A 20231-nucleotide genomic window follows, 5' to 3' on the forward strand; every position below is an offset into this window, starting at 1 on the left:
ATGAACCCAGCGCTTCCGTGCCCCACCCAGCAGGTGAAATGTCTTGGTTAAACTTCCCCCCTCCCTGCTGGCCAGGTGTCCTCCAAGGCAGTGTTAGTCCGGGTGTGGCCCACGGACCAGCAAGCATCATACCCGTGTCCCCTGGGTGGGCAGGCGGACTCTCCACCACTGGACCGGCAGGGAAGTCCTCGGAGCCTCCTTTTAATTGGATTCCCAGATGACTCATGCACAGTCAAGTTTGAGAGTGGCTGCGTCAGACACAGCTGTGGTTTATCCACAAGGGTGGTGAAGGTCCCTTCCAACAGGGGGACACGCACCCTCCTCCCGACCCACCCCTCCCGTCTGCCCATCCCTGCCGCGATCTGCCCCCGCCCATAAGGGGTTCATCGCTGATCTCTTCAGGGGCAGAGTCTTTTCTGGTGAGTTCGGCCTCCATCCGCAGCCTTCATCCTGTCGTGCTTCTCACGGCAGGCCAGTGCTCTTTTGTTTCGTGACTTTTCCTACATCTTCACATCGTTGACGCCTGCTGTTGTGTAAGAGTCCCTCCTCTTTATTGTTACTATTATTGGTTCCATTGTCAGGCCAGTGCTCTTTTGTTTCGTGACTTTTCCTGCATCTTCACATCATTGACGCCTGCTGTTGTGTAAGAGTCCCTCCTCTTTATTGTTACTATTATTGGTTCCATTGTTTTTGCACCACTACTGCTGTGTGCTGTATCTATATCCACACCTGTAACGAGAACTGGTATTTGGCCTCAATGTATACTATTAACTTAATTGGAAATTACTCCCTAAGTTGTCCACAAGCTGAATTGGCAGCTAAAATGACCGTTGCTGCTAAGTCACTTCAGTCGTGTCCAACTCTGTGCGACCCCATAGACGGCAGCCCACCAGGCTCCCCCATCCCTGGGATTCTCCAGGCAAGAACACTGGAGTGGGTTGCCATTTCCTTCTCCAATGCATGAAAGTGAAAAGTGAAAGTGAAGTCGCTCAGTCATGTCCGACCCTCAGCGACCCCATGGACTGCAGCCTACCAGGCTCCTCCATACATGGGATTTTCCAGGCAAGAGTACTGGAGTGGGGTGCCATTGCCTTCTCTGAGCTAAAATGACTACAAGGGGTGAAATCATTGTCTTAATAAAAGCAAGATCCTTCTACTGTTGGATTCAGTATTTCTAGTCTCACTTACATTTCAGTTTTGAAAGGTCAATTTTTGGAAAGCAGAAGTAATAATTTATCTAGATTCATTGCTGAGGTTTAGTACACTGGAGGGAAGATTTTAGTATAATAATATGCAGTGTTGGTAAATGTACAAGAATTAGAGTTTTTTTAAAAGGCAGGCAGTTTTTATGCTAAGAAACAGACGATCTTTTTTTTTTTTTTCCTGAATGATGTTAGCGGCACTCAAATTAGTAAATGTTAAAATAACTGTGACTGGTAAAACATTTTTCAAATTCTTTTTGCTTTTTATATAATTAAATGAAATTCTCTGGTAGTTGATCTCTCAGATAAATTAAGTCTTGCCAGACTGTCTGAGGAGATAGTGAATCAGACCCTAAAAACCTGCAGCATTTGAAAAATAACAGCTATGTGCTGCAATTATAGGGGCCCAAGTAATTACAGAAAAAGTTTCGGTATTTTCAATTTGTACTAGTAAATTTTATCCTGCTTTAGTTGAATCCAGTTGAAGTCAACTGCTATGGGGGGAAAAAAGCCACAGACAATAATCAGTTCCAAAGAATGACTTCTAATTAAAAAAAAAAAAAATTCAACCTTTTTTGAATTTGGAGGCCTAACTGACCTTTCTAACATCTGCACTCCACTTTTTAGGTACTAATACATTCATAAAATATTCAGTAGTTCAAGGTGATTTTTTTTTTTTTTTATAAGATTTTTTTTTTTTTTTTTTTTTTTGCTTTTGGTGTACATGTGACAGGTGACGGTCTGGAATACAAAGAGGATTAAGTCTTTTGACTTCTAGATACTTAGACTAATAGAAACCTTAAAATCTTCACTGGGCAGGGTATCTCGGTATCACTCCAACCAAGTGAATGAATAGGCCTCTAAATAGATGAAAGTTACTCTTATTACAGATATTTGACTTTATGTTGACTGACAGGTCATGCTATTTGGGAATTGCGTATGTTTTTGAGCTTTAGCTAGTGGTTTGAAAATTAGGTTAAGAATTCCCATAATGTTGATAGCGTTAAACATTCATCACATAAAAGGTTTCCTGAGTGTTATATATCTTTGTGAGAGTCAGTCATGTAAAAGTTGAAGAAAGGAGGAAGGTATTAAAACACTAGAAAGGAGATCAAATTCAAATAGTCTGCAGATGACATGAAACTCTCCAACTGTAAATCTGAAAGAATACAATGAAGAAAGGATAGAAAAAATAGGTTAAAAAATAAAAAGGAAAGAGAAACTCAATGTTATTATCAAGGAGAATGTGTATCAGATGCAGATATCCAATAGCCCATGAGCTCTTTGATACAAGATATTTGGGTTGACAGTGAAACTATTTGAATAAATATTATGAGTAATCATGAGATATTCTAAGATGTCTAAGATCAAGTATAGTAAGCATGTAGAATCACTGGTAGATATCCTTATTCACTGTGGCCCGTTTGTGCTTCTTACTAGTTAGATCATTATTTCTCTTAATTAATTGCTAATGAACTAAGGCGGGTTAGTGGTCACCAGCATCTAGCTAGTACTTAAAAACACTGAGGTAACTAACCCTCCTGGTAATCTGTTGTGTTCACAAAGGGCCAGAGGAATAACAGAGATTAAAGAAAGATAAATACAGTCACCTGGCAAAAATATTTGGCCTTGTTCAAAATGATGGGAGTTATATTTAGGAGAAGTGTTTCGGGTAAAAATATTTGAAAGTTTGTTTTATCATCAGAAGTAGCTTGGGTTGTTTTGCCTAGAGGGAGGGGTGTGTGTGAGGGAGGGAAGAGGGGAGAGAGAGAGAGAAGCAACTGATACAGGCTCCATGGAGTCTGAAAATTGGGAGAAGGAAATGAGATGATTAAGTTAATTGGTGTCGAATAAGAATAGAAAACACGTGGGAAGTAGACTCTTGAAATTTCAGGGCTTTCCATTAGTCATTGGTTGAAGACTTAGGAGAAAATAATGGAAACCACCAGCAATTAAGAAAAGAAAGAAAATGGTTGCGAGAAAGGTCTCCTGCCCTCTTCCTTCTGTTGAGGTAGAGTGTAGTTCTGCACACGTGCGTGCTTAGTCACTCAGTCACATCCTGCTCTTCTCGACCCTTTGGACCATAGCCCGCCAGGCTCCTCTGTCCATGAATATATTCTGGTCGAGCCCAATTCCCCTCTCACTTCCCTTTCCACCGCTCTGTTCCTGGCCAGTTGAACAGCCTGTGTTCCCTGTGTATGTCCTGAGTTTCTTTCCCAGCGTGCCATTCTTGGGGCTGTGCCCCAGGTCCTCTGTCTCCTGTGTGTCTGAGCCCTGATAGCCTGATGAGCCCTTGTCCCCATACCAGCCTCTGCGTGCAGGCCTCCTGAGTTCTTTTCATCCCTCCTAATTGAAATCGGGGCATCCTCAGAGGAATCCATGATGCTCCCTTATGCACTGAGTGTAGGATTCGTTGAAACTTGCAGCAGAAGTGTGGTTAGCTGAGTTTAGTGAACTCATTTTAAAGGTTACATCAAGTTTTCCACTTGGACCAAACCGCCTCCTGTTCCCAGATTTCAGTTCTTGGAGGAGGGGATGAATCCATCTCTGTCTAACACAGTAATTAGAGAGTAGAGAACCGGTGTTATGGTCTCAGATTTATGGCAGCAATAATATAAGAAAGCGGAGAGAGGGCAGTGAGAACGGAGGTGAGGGGACAGGCTATACCACTGGAGTGACACAGAGTAAGCGGAGAGAGGGCAGTGAGAACGGAGGTGAGGGGACAGGCTATACCACTGGAGTGACACAGAGTGGCTGGCTGGCCTGGAGGCATTACAGGTGCTTAGGTTTGGGTAGGGGCCGGGGTCCATCTGTCCTTGAGCTCTTCAGGCACATACAGCAGCACTAACAAGCTGGCTGGAAGCTGTCCCATCCCACCTGGGCACCGTGGTGTGATAGGAAGATGGGGTGACCTTTGGGTATGATCCTCCCACCCCTCCCTGCACTCAAACAAGCCCCTCCGAGTGCCCTTCTTCCCTCGTGCCCTTTGCACTGTGAAAATACACTCCAGGTCCGCCATCTCCTCTCTTCATTTTTAGCTTTAGCATGTAATTGTTTGCTAAGAATAGAAACTGAAATATTTCCACCAGAAAGTGAAATTTTCAGTACTTCAAAGGATAATAGGAGAATAGCTGGAAATTCCAACCAGCTTAACCAGATTATTCCTTGACCATGGCCAGCAGCTGATTGCCATTGAACTTTGGCAAACACAGGTGTCTCCCTTTCATCTTGACAGATGAAAACCAGAGTGGTGTGCAGAAAAAAAAAAGACAGCCAACCAAAGACCTCATTTTAAAGATTGTCTTGCTGGAGAGTTGAAAACAATTGCTTGTTTATAGCCGATACTGGGACTTGAATATGAACCAGTGACTCATAGTTCTGGAGTAGCATCGGCCCGTGAAGACTGGGTTGAGGCAGGCAGGGTTACATGCATACAGGTGTATAGAATTGACAGTCTAGGGCCCCCAAGCCCTGCTGTGCCTTCCGAGCGTGTCTTAGACTTAGTAGCAGTGGCCCCCATGCCAACCCTATGCCATGTTTCAGGGGTCCAGGCACAGCCTGACCTTGCCTCTTGCTCACAGAGGCACTGCTGTCAGACATCTGACTGTTGATAGGACACACAGGTCACCTGGACAGGATGTGGTCTGTGGTGAACTTGTGGTCCTTCTCCCAGAAACAGTGCGTATAGTCTAAAGGGAACTTCAGTCCAGTCACTCAGTTGTGTCCGACTCTTTGTGACTCCATGGACTGCAGCATGCCAGGCCTCCTTGTCCATCACCATCTCCCGGAGCTTGCTCCAACTCATGTCCATCAAATCGGATTTCCTCACTAGTCTTGGAGATCCTTGAGAACATTGTGTCCTATTACTGAAGACTTCCTATTATAATGAGGCTTTAATAATAATGTTTTCTTTACTGGGATTCACTGGGGAAAACATTCAGGAACAGAGTGAGAAAAAAATTAAACATAGAACACGTTAAAAAAAAAAAAAAAAAACCTCCTTCTGGTTTCAGTTCTTACCAGGACATAGGGTGGCAACCCAAATAGAAGTGTGTGCTTTAAACCAACAGATAAATTATTAGCACATTGGTTGTTTACACATGAGTCAGAGCTTCTAAAATTTGTTCCCATAAGTAGGGTTAGCCTCCTTCTCCGCCTGTTGTCCTAGGGTCTAAAAATGGAAACGTGAGTCCGAACTCTTTCCAGATCATAAAAATAATTCTGAATTAGTAGAGCATAAATGAAAGTGGTTTTCTTGGAGCTTTGTCTTCAAGTTCCCCAGGCCAGATTGGGCCCTTGTAAGTCTTCTAAAGTTCCCTGTAGTGAGGACTAGGAAATAGTAGCAGCTTTGCTTCTGGCCTCAGACACTTGTCGAATTAGGTCAGAGCCTCTCACCCTGGGATCAGCAGACACTCTCTCTGTCCCTTCGGCGTCGATTTTTAAGAGTTGCCGCCTGAAGCAATCACACAGGAAAGGTTGCTTCTTACATTGCTGAACCTGGGCACAGAGTGGGTTCTGAATATTTACTTCTGATCACCTGAGAGTTTTGTATCAACTCGCCCTGAAGACGAAGCTCAAATGTGACAGGCCGCATTCTTGTGTTAAGTTCACGATCATGACAAATTTTTGTTGACTCGGGCTCTTCTGGTGCCCTAGATTTAGAACATTGTTCTGACTACAGATAGACGTTTTAATATTAGGCTAAAGGTATACTGATGGTAACATCTATTCTGGTGGTAGTTAAAAAAGAAAAACCCATCTGTGAATTAAATCACTTTTCCCAAAATGTGAAACTCAGGGTGAAAACCTGCCAGTAAGGGAGTGATAGAATTTTGTTTGAACTTGGCCTGTGTTAAGGGAATGATGATGACTTTTCCTCTTTCTTCCCTTGGTTTATCCATCCTCTGCTCATCGGATGTCAACTAGTGGACTAATTCCACTGCCTACTTGTATTGTGGCTCTTAAAATTGTCATCTTAGGTATTTTTCTTGTTTTTCATGAATGTTCTAAACATTGCAGAACATATCACCTTCTGGGTAACTACCTTCATTATTTAAGAAGATGAAAAATACGAGAATTGGATATGCATTGTAAGACATTTAGGGGGGAAAAACCCAACTAAATAAAAAAGAAAGAACTAGGAAAAAGGAATTAAGAGATGACATGAAGATAAAAGTTAGAATTAACAAAACAGAAGATAACATTTTAAAGGATAAGTAAATCCAGTAGCTGCTTATTTGAAAGGACCAGTAAACTAAGCTCCCCTCATCCTATCCGAGGTAAAGGAAAGGCAGAGATAGAGAATGCAGAAGAGAAGGGAGCCACCAGGGGCATTAACTGGCTTCTGGGGAAGCGCTGCCTGCAGCCTCTGAAGCACATCTGAAAATGCAAGGTTGATTCCTTAATAAAATACAAGTGACCAGAATGGATTCGAGAAGCTTAGAAACCTTGAGAAGACCAGTTAGTCTAGAAGAGGTAGGAAAAGTGGTTAAAAATGACTATTGAAAAAGGCATCAGCATTCCATGGGTTTCCAGCTGAGTTTTATCTAAGCTTGAAAATCAGAAAATGTTATATCTATCAAAGCAAATGCAGAAATTCAAAATAACTTACTAACAGATCGACTCCTGAGTGGGTCAGAGGCACCGTGATTAATAGTTTATCCTAGTAATGCTAGGGCGATGGTGTTAGGGATACTGATCGCCATCACACACATTTGTACCCCAGAGTATTAAAGGAGAAGAGCTTGTGCCCAGATCAGAGGAGAGGAGCCGTTTGATCATGTAAGCAGCCATCCCTAATATATTATTGGGTTGGTCAAGAAGTTCATTTAGGTTTTCCTATAACATGGTACAGAAGAACCTGAGTGGACTTTTGGCCAACCCAGTATAATCTAAAAAACCAATAAGGATGAAAGGAAATTACTTAAAGGCTATTTATTACTCTCCAAAACCAACTAACAGCAGACACGCCCCTAAAAGCCAAAACACTGTTTCTGTTGAAATTAGGAATTATAAAAAGATGTCTGCTTGTACAGTTTGATATTGTGTTAGAGGTTATAGTGAATGTTGTTAGTGAAATGTTTGCAGGTCTAGAAAACACAAGAGCTTATGTTGGGGAAAAAAATCTAAAATCAGTTGGAAAAATTATCATGATTGCTGGATAAAATAAGTCTTTAAAAATGATCACATCTCTGTTTTGGAAATGAGCACCTGGGAATGGAAGTTACGCATCTCTTTTCTCAACAGCAGCGAATAACCTAGGAAGAAACTGACCAAGAATGGCACGTCTGCTCTTTGTAGTGAAGGATGTAAAACAAAAGCATATACCATACACACATCAGTTACCCCCAAATTAATACATTTATTGCTGTTGCCTTTAGAATTTCCAAGGCAGTCGTTTTTTCCTGTTTTCCTTGTTTTAAACTAAATGAAATATTTCTAAAGTTTATATAGAAAAATAAACGCATACTACCTGTGAAGAGCACGAACAAATATGGAGAGTAAAACCCGTGAACAGAGGGGACAAAGTTAGCTGAGAAGTGATCACAGTAGCGATCTTATTACTGTGCTAATAAGAACGTCTTTGCGGTCAAATCGGTGTGGTGTTGATACAGGATTACATAAATGGTTCAGTAGAACAGAATAGAGCACCCAGGACTCTGTATCCTGAAGCAAGAGAAATTAACACATCATGAGACTGAACAGCTCAGTTCTGTTGAGAAAAGAATACCTCATTTATTGGATGGTTCGTCTATTTGATGGTATTGGCACAACCGTCTCTTTAGGAAGGAGGTGTGGGGGAGACGGACCTCTTTCTTCCATTATAATCAGAAATAAATTCCAGAATCTTCAGAAACTTAAATGCAAACCAGCAGTTCAAATGTGCAAGGAAATATAAGAAGATACTTGCATAATCTTGGAGTGAAGGAGAATGTTTAAAGCAAGATCCAGTACCTGCAACCCAGACAGTTGGGGAGGGGAGTGTATAACACGTATGACAGTCAAGGGGTTACTGTCTGTAACTTGTGAATTGACAAGACAAACACAGCTTGGGGAGAACGGACAAAAAATATAAACATGCAATTCCCAGAGAGCAAATGCAGAGAAGCCAGGAAACCTTTCAAAAAATAGTCGATATTTGCTACGGAATTGCAGACTAAAACAGCAGTGAGACATTACTTTAAATTCATCAGACTGGCTTAAAAAAAAAAAAAGAATAGCACTTCTTGTTAGCATGGATGTAATAGTGTTATTTTCATAATACTGATGGAAATGTGAATCACCATGCTTTATTTGGAAAGCAGACTGGCAGTGCATATTAAAGTGAAACATTAATATTCCTTTCTCCTAAGCAGCCTTACCTGTCTGTCTTCTAAACATGGAAGTGTGTGTACACAGAAGCATTTGTGAAAGGATGTTTATTGTAAGATTTTAGTGGCAAGATCCTGAAAATACCAATGCCTGTTGGTTGAAAAATGGACTATCCGTACTGTGTCGTATTATGCAACCATGGAACGGGAAGGGTTAGCACTATGTTAGCATCGGCTTCGAGGGGGTTTCTCTGAGAAACTGAGTGCAGGATAAGTAAGAAGTGGAAAAGCACAGAGCACCCAAGCTGAAGCAGACTCTGCTTCTCAGTGTTCGCCCGTGAACGTGGAGGAGATGACGAGAGCACGCGGTCTCCGGGTCAGGAGGGGCGGAGCGGAGGCTGGTGTGGATGATGGTAGGTCAGGAGGAAGCCGGGGGAAGACCCACCCGTGGTGAGGGTTAACCCCGCGTCACGCGTGTGGAGCAAGCTGAACCGCGCTACAGCCTGAAGTTAAAAACCCTGGTTCCTCCTCTCAGACCTCAAGTTCTGTTTCTTTCTCTTTCCAGCCTGTGCTTGTTTTGATGTCTGGAAACCCTATCAGATTTTGTCAGGACATCGATTATACATCTTTGCAATTCTTTTTCCAAGTCTGCTTGCACACTCCCTTTCCAAGGTCGTGACCTGATATTACATGGCCTGGCTTTTCCACGGCCTGCTTTCCTCACACGTTTGACGATTCTCGGTTGTCTGCGGATCTTGGCGTCTGTGACTCCCGTGGGCTTGTTTGTACCCACGCTGGTGAGCGTCAGGTTGAGGCCCTGGGCGGGGCTTGGTGGGAGGGGCCCGCAGGTAGCCGTCCACCTGTGGCTGCTGCGGGTCCCTCCTGGCCATCTTTAGCTCCTTGCGCTTCCAGACTTAGGGCCGCCTTCCTGCTTTCAGCTGCATGAAGAAGGCAGTGACCGGAGAAGCTAGAGGACGCAGAGTTTCACCGTTAATCCCCCTGACAGTTGCCCCAGGGTCTCTCCAGTCCCTTGTATCAACTGACTGCTGAATTTCTGGCACCCAGAGAATATGTCCATCCATACCGCTCTCTCCTGCACGCTTGGAGGCTCTGGTTTGTTTTTCCATCCATCCAATTCGTCCTGTTTCTGTTTGACTGATAATAGTCTTTCCGGGGGACTGTGCTGGCGGTCCAGTGGTTAGGATGTAGTATGATGTTTATAGACACTGGGGAATTGCCCTCTCAAGTTTTACACTAGCTTCTCTGACTTCAGTAGTTATGAGAGTTCAAGTTTTTCCATCCTCAACATTACTGCATGTTATCCATCTTTTAATCTTTGCCGTTATGGAAGGTGAAATATTTTGTATCTTCAATCAGTGAAGTCGAATAGCTCTTCATGTGTTTGTATTTCCTCTTTGTGTGGTGCTCATTTGCATTCTCTGTTTTTCCTTATGGTTGTTAAATTTTCATTGGTTTGTAAGAAATCTGTAGAATAGGAGATTTGAGTCCTTGTCTGTGATATGTTACCCCTGTTTTTCTCATTTGAATTATTGCATATCTTATCGAGAAACTTTTCATTTTAACATGGTGCTTTTAAACGTGCCTTCTTTGTGTTTCCTTGAAAAGCTAACAACTGTTTAGGTAGCATTATTTCTTTATGTTAAAAGTAAAGAGTGTTCTCCCTGTAATTGTGAAAGTTACACATAACATTAGAAGGAAAAAAAAATCTATCAACAGCAGAAGGAACATCACTCTCAGTATTTTGACATTTTCCTTTTGGTAGAGAATGTGTATTTTTACACGTGTTGTATTCAGTCACTCAGTCATGTCAGACTCCTCGTGACCACATGGACTGCAGCACACCAGGCTTGCATAATTAACCTCAGAATGTAAGTAGATTTTCATAGCCTGTTTTTTTTGTCACTTAAAATTCCCACATGTGATATACAGCATTCTGTTTTTCTCAGAGTACAATGTCTTAATCATTTCAGTCCTGTTCTCATATAAGAAAGAAAAGGTGCAGTGAATATCTGTGCAAGAAATTTTAAGTTGTATTAAGTTCTGTACCTCCCTGGAAATGGAAGTACTGAATTAAAAAAATATCAGGATTTAAATCCTTTGGAACATGTTACCAGTTTGCTTCCCCAAATTGTGGTGCCAGTTGATGCTCCCTCCAGCATAAAAGCTCTGACCTCAATCAGTAGACAAGAGCCCGCCCCACGATCTGGGGGAGAGCATTCAGAAGGAGGCACAGCCAGTGGGTGCAAGAGTCATGCAGACCTGAGTGTTTTCCGAGATCGATAGAGATGGATATGGCCAGTGGGGCTTCGGAAAGGAGTAAGCAGACAGGAGTCGCGGCTCTTGAGGGCTGTGAGGGCCACCGTGAAGAATTTGCATTTTACGCCTAAGATTACAGAAAGCTGGCAGAGAGAGCTGCCAGCCAGCCAGGGCAGTGGCCTGCTGTGACCGCTGTTGCAGGTGAGAGTGGCCCTCCCTCAAGGCCAGTTTGGAGGGTGTTGCGGTAGCCCGTGTTTTGCAAGAGGACAGCTTGAACACCTGGGCGGTAACTAACATCAGGATGGAGAGAAGGGGATGGCTGGTTTTGTTTTGTTTTGTTTTGGTCACCGAGTCTGTAGGGCCTCCTGATGGACTGGATGTGTGAGGGATACAGAGAAGAACAGAGTCCAGGAAGTTCCAGCTTGAAGAACTGGCCAGCTGGCGACCACTGAGATGTGAGGGTTGGCTGGGAACAGATGTGGAGGCAGAATCAGCAGCTCATGGGTCTCTTCGGCCTCCACGTGGACACTTGAAAGAGATGATGATAAATGAGAATGGAGCTCGAGAGAGAGAGCAGGGTTGGATAGGCCTTTAGGAGAGTCATTTGCATTAAGATGGTCTTTACATCAAAGGACTACCGCCGAGAACAAGGTATTTCTTCCATGTGAAAATGTGTCTGGGTTCTTTGAGTGGCTGCCCTGTTCCTTGAGGGAACACAAGAGCTTCGTAACTTGGGCAGCGTGTCTGTGAGCTTGTGAGGTTATAAATGCTTGGAGGGTACCCACCACTGGGTCCTGGCCGATGCCTTGAGCAGCGTAAATGCAGGATATGATGTTTACTGAGCGATGATTAACGATTCAAGAGACCTTTCCCCCTACTTGATGAGACAGTTTTCTTTTTAGATGTTTCGATAAAGTCACTGGTGACTTGATTGCATTAACTGCTGGGAAGCATGGAAATCCCACCTCATCATTTTTTGTAAGGCTTTTTTGGAAGAAAAAGCTAACCCAAGTGAGGAGGATTCGATTTAAGACCTTGTGAGGAAATTCACGACCGTGTTACAGTCACCAAACCTTGCCTGTGTTATGTAAAGATTTCTGCCTGTGTCATGTCATCTTTGTTTGGTTCAATTTATTCCTCCCCCTCCAAGTGTCCCAGTTTCTCTTCTAACTGTGGCTGGATTTGAACAGAACAGACACTTGGTATTTTTTTTTTCTCCCCCAGCATGTGGATTCTTCATTTGTTACTCATTCTTTATAAATAAGTGATAGTATATTCTTAGCAATTTTTAAATAATTCTTTTTTTCCTAAGTATAAAGGAAGTAGACATTGGAAAAGATTAAGTATAAAGCAAAATTCACCTGTAATCTGAAGAGCCAGAGAGAGGTTGTTGGTTACAATTTTATTTCCTTCTTCTCCTTGCTGTATTTTTTATATGTATATGGAAACAGTTTATATATTTGGAATAATGCTATAATGTTTAGAATCAAGCTTTTTAACAAATATTTTATGATAAACATTTTTAATGTATTTTTTATTGGAGGATAGTTGCCTTACAGTGGTAAACTTTTGATGAAAACGTGTAATATTATTTTTAGAAGTGTATTTTTAAAGACTAAAGAGTATGGGTGTGTTCACACTGGCTTTTAAGGGGAAAAAAAAATCTCTCTGATCTTGGTGATTGACAAATCTTGCTAAGATTAAAACCAAAAGCAAGTAAAATAGAAACACCAAAAAGTCTTTGGAATGCTACCCTGAAGTTCCAATTTTCTGTTCTTAGTAAGATTTTGTTTTGAAGGAAGTCAGCTTCCATACTTTTAAAAATTCCTTTTGTTCATATGAACTTATTTAGTTACTTTTTACGTATGAAGTGGCATTGCTTGGTCATGTCCGACTCTTTGCCACCCCATGGACTGTAGCCTGCCAGGCTCCTCTGTCCATGGGATTTTCCAGGCAAGAATACTGGAGTGGGTTGCCATTTCAAGTTCATCCAGGTTTTCCCATACAGAGTATATATCAAAAGTATTACTAGGAGCCATATGAAGGTTGTGCATTTAATTGTGTAAATAATAGAGAATTAAAGAATTGCCATGAAGTTTTTAATATATTTAAAATTTAAATATAGAGGAATAAACCCCAAGGACAGAAGCAGCAAAGCAGCATTTCCTCTTGGCAGACTTCTGGTCGACCCACACCTGCTCCTTCACAGGTGTGCCTCCTGCAGCCTCCTCTCGCCAGTAGGGACTCTGGGGAATTCCAAGGAAGGCTACTGTTTCTTCCACCCCCTTTGCTAACTGCATACTGCTAACATTGTGAAACTCATGTATCCGTCTTAAGACACCAGCACCTTCCTCTTTACCCAGTCCAGGGAGGCCTGAATTTGCTCAGCACACTCCTTTTCCACTGTTACATAGCCCTTGACTCTGATGTCTCTGGGCTCTGGGACCCCTCTTTTCCTCTCTAATCACTCCTTCTGTTGTGCTAGCTTCTCCAGGACAGTCACCCTCTTTTCTTACGGTTTTTTTTTTTTTTTTTGACCTTGGAAATCTCATAACGACTGCTATTCCCTTGGTAGAGACTGACTCAGGTGCTTTAAAAGTGTATGCCTGTAAATATGTACAATTTCTAAATTGGGTTATGTCATGTATAGTTTTATAGCTTACATTTTTAAACATTATATGGTGAGTGTTTTCCCATGTTTTAAAATATTCCTTGAGCATGTGAGCCTGCAGAAAGCTGTGATTTATTTTCTCTATGATTGGACATTAAGGTTGCTCAGTTTTTTGTTTATTTTTGTAATGAACTTCTTGATCCTCAACTTACACACCTGATTGTTTCCTTGGAAAAGATTCCTTGGATTGGAATCAAGTCAGAGGGTATGGGTGTTTAGCCCTCTGGATTGTCAACAGGCTCTTTCTTTCCTTCTCAGGGGTATCTCCTTCTTTAGGCTTTCTTCGCCTTTTATTTACTTTATTGCAACTGATTCTAGCGTGTTTCCTTGTTTTCAGCATCAGTGACTAGGCTGATCTGCGCTACCGCTGACCACAGTGACCTTGGAAGCTGCAGCATGTCTTTGGTGCTGTGTCTGTACGCCTTGAGGCGCTCCAATTACATCCACCCAACCAGCCTCCCCACCCCCTTCCCGGACCCTCCGACTTGCAGGAGGAACCTTCGAGTTTTGTGCCTGCTGGGGCCACTCTGTTTACGGTCTTCTCTTTACTGAGACGTCTTTGACTCATCTCTGCTCTGTTTCTGCTCTCCTGTGGCCCCAGACTTGGATATTCCTGACTCCTTGTCTGATCTCTTCACCCTATGACCCTATGACCTACTTCTGTTTTGCAACAGACCCTCAGGTGGGGAAATTGCTACTCAGTGCCTTCCCTCTGCCTTGATCCTGGCTCATCTCCCACAGCATCAGTCCTTTTTTCTTCTGTATCTCCTCAAAAGCTACTTCCCCCTGCTTCTCCAGTGCCACCAACTTCTTTGCTCTGCATGGAATTCTGTCCTTTGATTTATTTAAAAAATATTTTGGCCACACCGCTGGGCACGTGGAATCTTATTTCCTCAACCACGGATAGCCCCTTGGATGGGAAGCATAGCGTCCTGACCACTGGACCTCCAAGGAAGTCCTAGTTCTGTCCTTTTAAGCTGGAGGTTCTCAACTAGGGATGTTTTTTTTGCCTCCCAGGGGACACTTGGCCATATCTGGAGCTGTTTTTGGCTCTCACACCTGTGGAGAACTTCTGTCTAGTGGTAGAGGGCAAGGATGCTGTTAAACATCCTACAACACGCAGAGCAGCGTTCCACGACAGAGAATGACCTGACCTCAAATGGTGGTGGAGCCCAGGTTAAGAAAGCCTGTAGACTTAGTCCCTGACCTCAGCCATACTCCACCCGTCATCCAGTGTCTGTATCTTCGTCTCTTTACTGCAGCTGCTCCAGGGACCAGCAGGTTTTCTTTGTGAGATTGGAGAGATTTGATCATTTCAGGCCATCATTTAGTAGTGTAGCAGGAGCTGGGCTGGTAACTACTGGATTAGGACTGTGTGTCGGGGTTGAATCTGCTTTAGCATTTAGTTCTGAGATCCTGGTGGTCTTCTGCTTGGGTCCTAATCTTCTTCTCTAGACTGAGGGACTTGAACTAAGAAGACCTCTAGCGTTTCCCCCACTGTTACCAGTTCTTAGCTGAGTGCTAAGACCGTCACTTGTGAGGTTCGGATGCCCTCTTAGCGGAGGTTGGGCAGAAGCTGATTTTCAGCTGGAGGTAAGATGTGGATCGAGACGCCTTGCTCAGTCAGCCTGACTGTGAATGGAGGGGGCAGAAGTGGGCTTGGCGAGGTTTGTAGGCATTTTACCCTCTTCTTCCAGGACAAGGGTTTTCTCATGCATTTTTTTCAAGGCAGAACCTCAGTGGACAAGGAGGGAGTAAACACTCAAAGGAAGAATTTGGGAGAGAATGGCTGTTAATCAGAAATCTGAATTCTGTCTTCATTTTTTGGTATTAATACTTGGAATGAAATCATCATTTAACTAGAATATTAGTTTGCTCAGGCTGCCATAAGAAAGTGCCATAGACTGAGTGGCTTAAACAACAGAAATTGCTTGTCTCACCATTCTAGCGGCTAAAAGCCTGAGCTCAGAGTGTCAGCAGGCCAGTTTCCCCTGAGGTCTCTCCCCTTGGCTTGCGGACGGCCACCCTGTCTCCTCCCTTCCCTTCACATTGTCTTCCTGCTGTGCCTGTCCGTCCAAATTTCCTCTTAGAAGGGCGTCAGTCACGCTGGATCAGCAACTTCTTGCTAGCTCCGTTGTCTTTTCACAGCTCTGACCCCAAACAGTCACTTTTGGAGGAACTGGGGTTAGGGCTTTAACATTAGCATTTGGGGAGGGAATGCGACTCAGCCCGTAACAGTTGGATAATATTTCATCCAAGGGAGTTTAGGTGCCTTTTGTCTTTAATTTCATGTAGTATGTTGTGTGTGTGTTTTTTTTTAACCTTCCAGTCATTGTGTGAATTTGAAACAGCTTTAATTTTTTTAAACTTTTTATTTTGTCCCGGGGTATAGCTGATTAACCATGGTCTAATGGTTTCAGATGAACAGTGAAGGGACTCCGCCGCACACACATGTATCCATTCTTCACAAACCCCTCTCTCATCCTCTCTGTTCCGTGTGCTATACAGTAGGTCCTTGTTGGTTATCCATTTTAAATATAGCAGCGTGTCCCTGTCCATCCCAAACTCCCAACTATCCCTTACCCCCCAGCAGCCGTGAGTTTGTTCTCTAAATGTGTCTCTTTCTGTAAAACAGCTTAATTTTATAATTGTAGCTACCATTAAGAAGATGGAATTCCTGCTGTTTAGCATTTGTGTGTCCTCACATGCTCAGTACTGAAAATCTGGGGGCTATTTCTCTTCTTGTTTAGAAAGCAGAAGGTGCTGCCTGTCAGTGCCTCTCTGAGGGTGTTTGGGGCCAGGGCTTCTGGGAGTAACCCAGTCCTCCTGCAAGCCTTCAGCGATCCTCCCAGCCACTAGAGGGCACCGGCTCCCCTGGTGACCAGTTCTGTTGACCGGGCACCTGTGGGAAACGTGAAGGTCTAGGCTATAGTTTCTCAGCGGACATACCAGGAACATTTGAGTTCATGTGGAAGGCTAGCTTTTTGCTACAAGTGGGGGCACTTCCTGTCGCAGCTGCCCCCTGCTGGAGTTGTTGATGTGCTTCAAGCAAGAGCAAAGAGGTGTAATTGGGTGCCAGTCACAAGCCAAAGTAGGAAATGGCAGCGCACTGCAGTATCCTTGCCTGGAAAATGCCCAGGGCAGACAAGCCTGGTGGGCTCTACAGTCCATGGGGCCTCAGAGAGTGAGACGCGACTGAGCACACGAGCCAAGGGAAGAGCTCAGTGAAGGGTGGGCAGGTGGGTGAACTGTGCCTGCCGCTTACACAGCACGCAGTGCTGGAGAGCACCCAGCTGGGCTGTGCCGGCCCCACTCACTGCCCTGACCTATATCGAGGGGCACCCCCTGAGTTCCCCCAAAACGGGCTTGCACACCAGGGATGGTGGGCCTGAAGAGCGAGGGTCTGTCTCACATGACACCAGCCCGTCAGTTCTGTTTGGTGCTGTAGTTCGTGTCACGTGTGTGTTAGCTGCTCAGTCGTGTCCAGCTCTTCGCAACCCCACGAACTGTAGCCCGCCAGGCTCCTCTGTCCATGGGATTCTCCAGGCAGGAAGACTGGAGTGGGCTGCCATTTCCCTCTCCAGGGGTCTTCCTGACCCAGGAATTGAACCCAGGCCTGCTGCATTGCAGGGAGATTCGTTGCCCTCTGAGCCTCCAGGGAAGCTCTGTAGTCTGTGTCATAGCTGTGTTTACTCTGGCCTTCTCACCACGTCAAGACTTGGTTAAGCTCTCTGGGGGAGACCCACAGATTGCGCTGTCAGCCCGCCTCATATGATGGGGCTTCCCACACAGAAACTGAGTAGACGCAAAGTTCACTGTAAAAAGGTGAAGGACAGGGACTTCCCTGGTGGTGCAGTGGCTAAGACTCCATGCTTCCAATGCAGGCAGTGTGGGTTCAATCCCTGGTCAGGGAACTAAGATCCCCCATGCTGTGCAGCATGGCAGAAAAGTAAAACTAAAATTTAAAAAAGAAAATGTTTTAAAAAACAAACAACAGTGAGGGACAGACCTGTATGCCTGTCTGCTCAGAAAACTTGGATACGGCTTTAAATGAGCAGGCACCCCAGCCCAGGTTACAGTTATTCACAGAACTGTGTGTTCGCTGGCTACTGCCCATCCTGTTTGGTGAGCCCTGCGTTGTCTCCCTACCCACTGAGGACTGCCAGTGGGGGCAGCGATGCTGCTGGTAGCTCCACGTTGTGGAACCGAGTGGCTGCTTAAGCTAATTGCTGAGCTGGGTGGAGTTACTTAATCCTTACGGTAGGGGTGGAGTTGACTCGACTCCTTTTCCACCAACAAGCATTTCTGTCTAGCTGTCATTGAAGTGAATCACCGGTATAAGTAGCCAGCTCGGGGCATTCTTCCTCAGTTGTGTTAAAACTTGCCCGTGGTCCCCAAGGATCGGCAGAGGTGTGAGGACAAGGGGACCTGAGGCTGGGAGCCCAGGGCTCGTTGAGGCGGACTCTCAACTGGGTGACTGCAGTGACAGCCCCACCAGACACTTGCCGGCAGGAGAGATGGCTTGTTTTCATGAACCTTGAGGACAATTATAGGTAAGAACAAAGACACCACTGTCTGCTTTTATTATGCGAGTGCATAGCATCCGCTGTTGGCACGGAGTTTGCGCTTGATATAGTACTTTTTACAACAGTAGTTCTAGCATCAAGATTTCCCTTTGTAAATTATTGTGTGTGCTTTTCAGAGTTCCTTGTAGTTGATCAGTTTTGTTCTATGTCTGCATAGACAGGATGATGGCAAAAAACGAAACTTGAATTGTGGGCTGAATAGTCCTGATTCTCTGCTCTTGGCTTTCTTATCTCTGTTTCGGCTGTTTAGAAAAGTGTACATTTTTTATTCCAAAGATGAGAACACAATGGATACCCATATTTTTTTTCCTCGGGAAATAATGGAAAGTGTCGATCATTGGAGTTCTGTGAATGTTGTTCTCTGATTTAGAAATCACTGGTTGGGGAGGAAACAGTTATGTTTTTCTTCCTGTTGTGTTTTGGATCTGTGTTTTCTCTGAGTATTTCTGGTTTAGGAAACTCACTGGGAAGAGGGAGCCACTACACTTGGCCTCAGATGAAATAACATCTCAGGTCGTAAAATGGCTTGCTTAGGAAATGATTTATGGTTTATACCTGAAGTTTTGGTTGGTAATGATAGAAATCTTTCTTCTCACTAGTATTTAACTTACATGACTTATCTTTTTTTTTTCCATGACTTATCTTAATGCATTTATTATTATTATTCTTGTTATTATTGGTTGGAGAGAGCAAACAGTTAAGCCTGGAACATACTCAGCTAGTTTTTCCTTGAGGTTTTGTTATCATTTTCCCACTACCACTGCTCATACGTACGGATGTGTATTATGATTAACACGTGAGTTTTGTTTCTTTACTGTCTCGTTTGATGATGATTCATAAACTGTTAGCCAGCTCGTGTATGTCGGTATGTGGCTTAAATGAATTGGAGTGCAGGTTGCACCTTTTTATTAACGAGCCAGGTAACTTTCAAAAAAGTGTACCTAATATTAAAAGTTGTTTAAGATGATAAAAAGGTACCAGCAAATGAAATAGCCAAGCCAGTAGCCAAAGCTGAGTTATTGTTTAGTTCACATTGTGAAGTATGATGTTTACATATGTTTGAGTTAGACGGTGCCCATCAAAAAAAAAAAAAGCAAAGAACTGAAACTGTGAGGGAATTTAAAGAACTTGTGTAGTGGTGCCTTCCCCCATCCCCTTTAAATATTTGTGAGGAGGAAAAGGTGAACTTTCATTCCCATGGGAATTTGAGAAGGACGATGGTGAAATTAAGAAGAGAGAAAAAGGAAATGCTTTCTCTTTGGACCAGAGAAAAGCAGGGGGAATGATTCTCATGTACAGTGTTTTTTTGTGTTTTGTTTTAAAGGTGGTTTTGTTTTATATTTTTTGGAGTCTTGTACTGCAACTAAATGTTGAGTTTTTTCTTTTCTATTTTTGTTTTTTATTTTTATTTTTTAATTGGAAGATAATTGCTTTATAGAATTTTGTTGTTTTCTGTCAAACCTTACATGAAGCAGCCATAGGTCTACATATATACCTATGTTAAAAAACACTGTTAGGACATTCTTTTATTACCATGGAGTATAATGAAAAGATATCAAACGAAGGCAGGAGCAGAATGGTAGGGCTTTGCTACTTGAGGAATGTGAGAATTTTATTCTAAAGTGGTTTGTTTGGTGGGTGTGGGGAGCCCTGTGTCCTTACTGACAGTATCTTAGAGGCGGTTGATAAGACTTTGGGTTATGGCGGTTGCCCTGGGGTGGGAGGGATGTTTTGTGTTTCTGAATTTTTTCCAGACAGTGTTTGTACCTCGGAGGGCTTTTCCAAATCGCTTTCCAGGTGAAGTCACTCCCCTCACCTGGGCGGAAGCCTGTTCCTCCCTGTGGTTGCTTTCCTCATGGGTGTTGAGTTAGCAGTGATTTCACGCGCTGCCCACATCCAGGACTTCTGGTTCTCCAGGTGGACTGGTCTCTCGCCTAGGATCCCAGGGGCTCCTGAGGTCATTCACCTCTGGGGTGATGCCTGAAGCCCAGCTTCTCAGGTGTTTTCAGCGGCTCCAAATTCCGCAGAGGGTCAGTTGACACACCCGTGGCCCGTGTGTGTGCCCCCCAGCGTGGCCTGGCTTTCTCAGCGTCCAGTGTGGGTGTGGGTCGCAGGCGCCATCACACCCGCCGGCCAGGACTCGGGATCAGGCCTGTCTGACCGAGCCCCCCCACTGCCCTCCTGG

The 20231-nt window shown here is 43.9% G+C and overlaps 1 protein-coding gene across 4 annotated transcripts in view; it reads left to right on the top strand.

Moving 5' to 3' along the window:
• NEDD4L (NEDD4 like E3 ubiquitin protein ligase) overlaps window positions 1-20231 on the top strand; it is a 380166-nt gene that overhangs the window by 163786 nt on the left and 196149 nt on the right. Inside the window, exon 1 of one of the 4 annotated variants that reach the window (XM_070361950.1) lies at window positions 17783-18013. The exons of the other annotated variants lie outside the window; for them this stretch is intronic. Within the exon in view, the coding sequence (XP_070218051.1) occupies window positions 17991-18013 (23 nt within the window). The 5' untranslated portion in view covers window positions 17783-17990. Of the gene's footprint in view, window positions 1-17782; window positions 18014-20231 lie in introns of those variants that run through there. 4 annotated transcript variants of the gene reach the window in all.

The sequence above is a fragment of the Bos mutus genome, chromosome 24 (assembly GCF_027580195.1).
Source record: "Bos mutus isolate GX-2022 chromosome 24, NWIPB_WYAK_1.1, whole genome shotgun sequence".
Taxonomy (NCBI): domain Eukaryota; kingdom Metazoa; phylum Chordata; class Mammalia; order Artiodactyla; family Bovidae; genus Bos; species Bos mutus.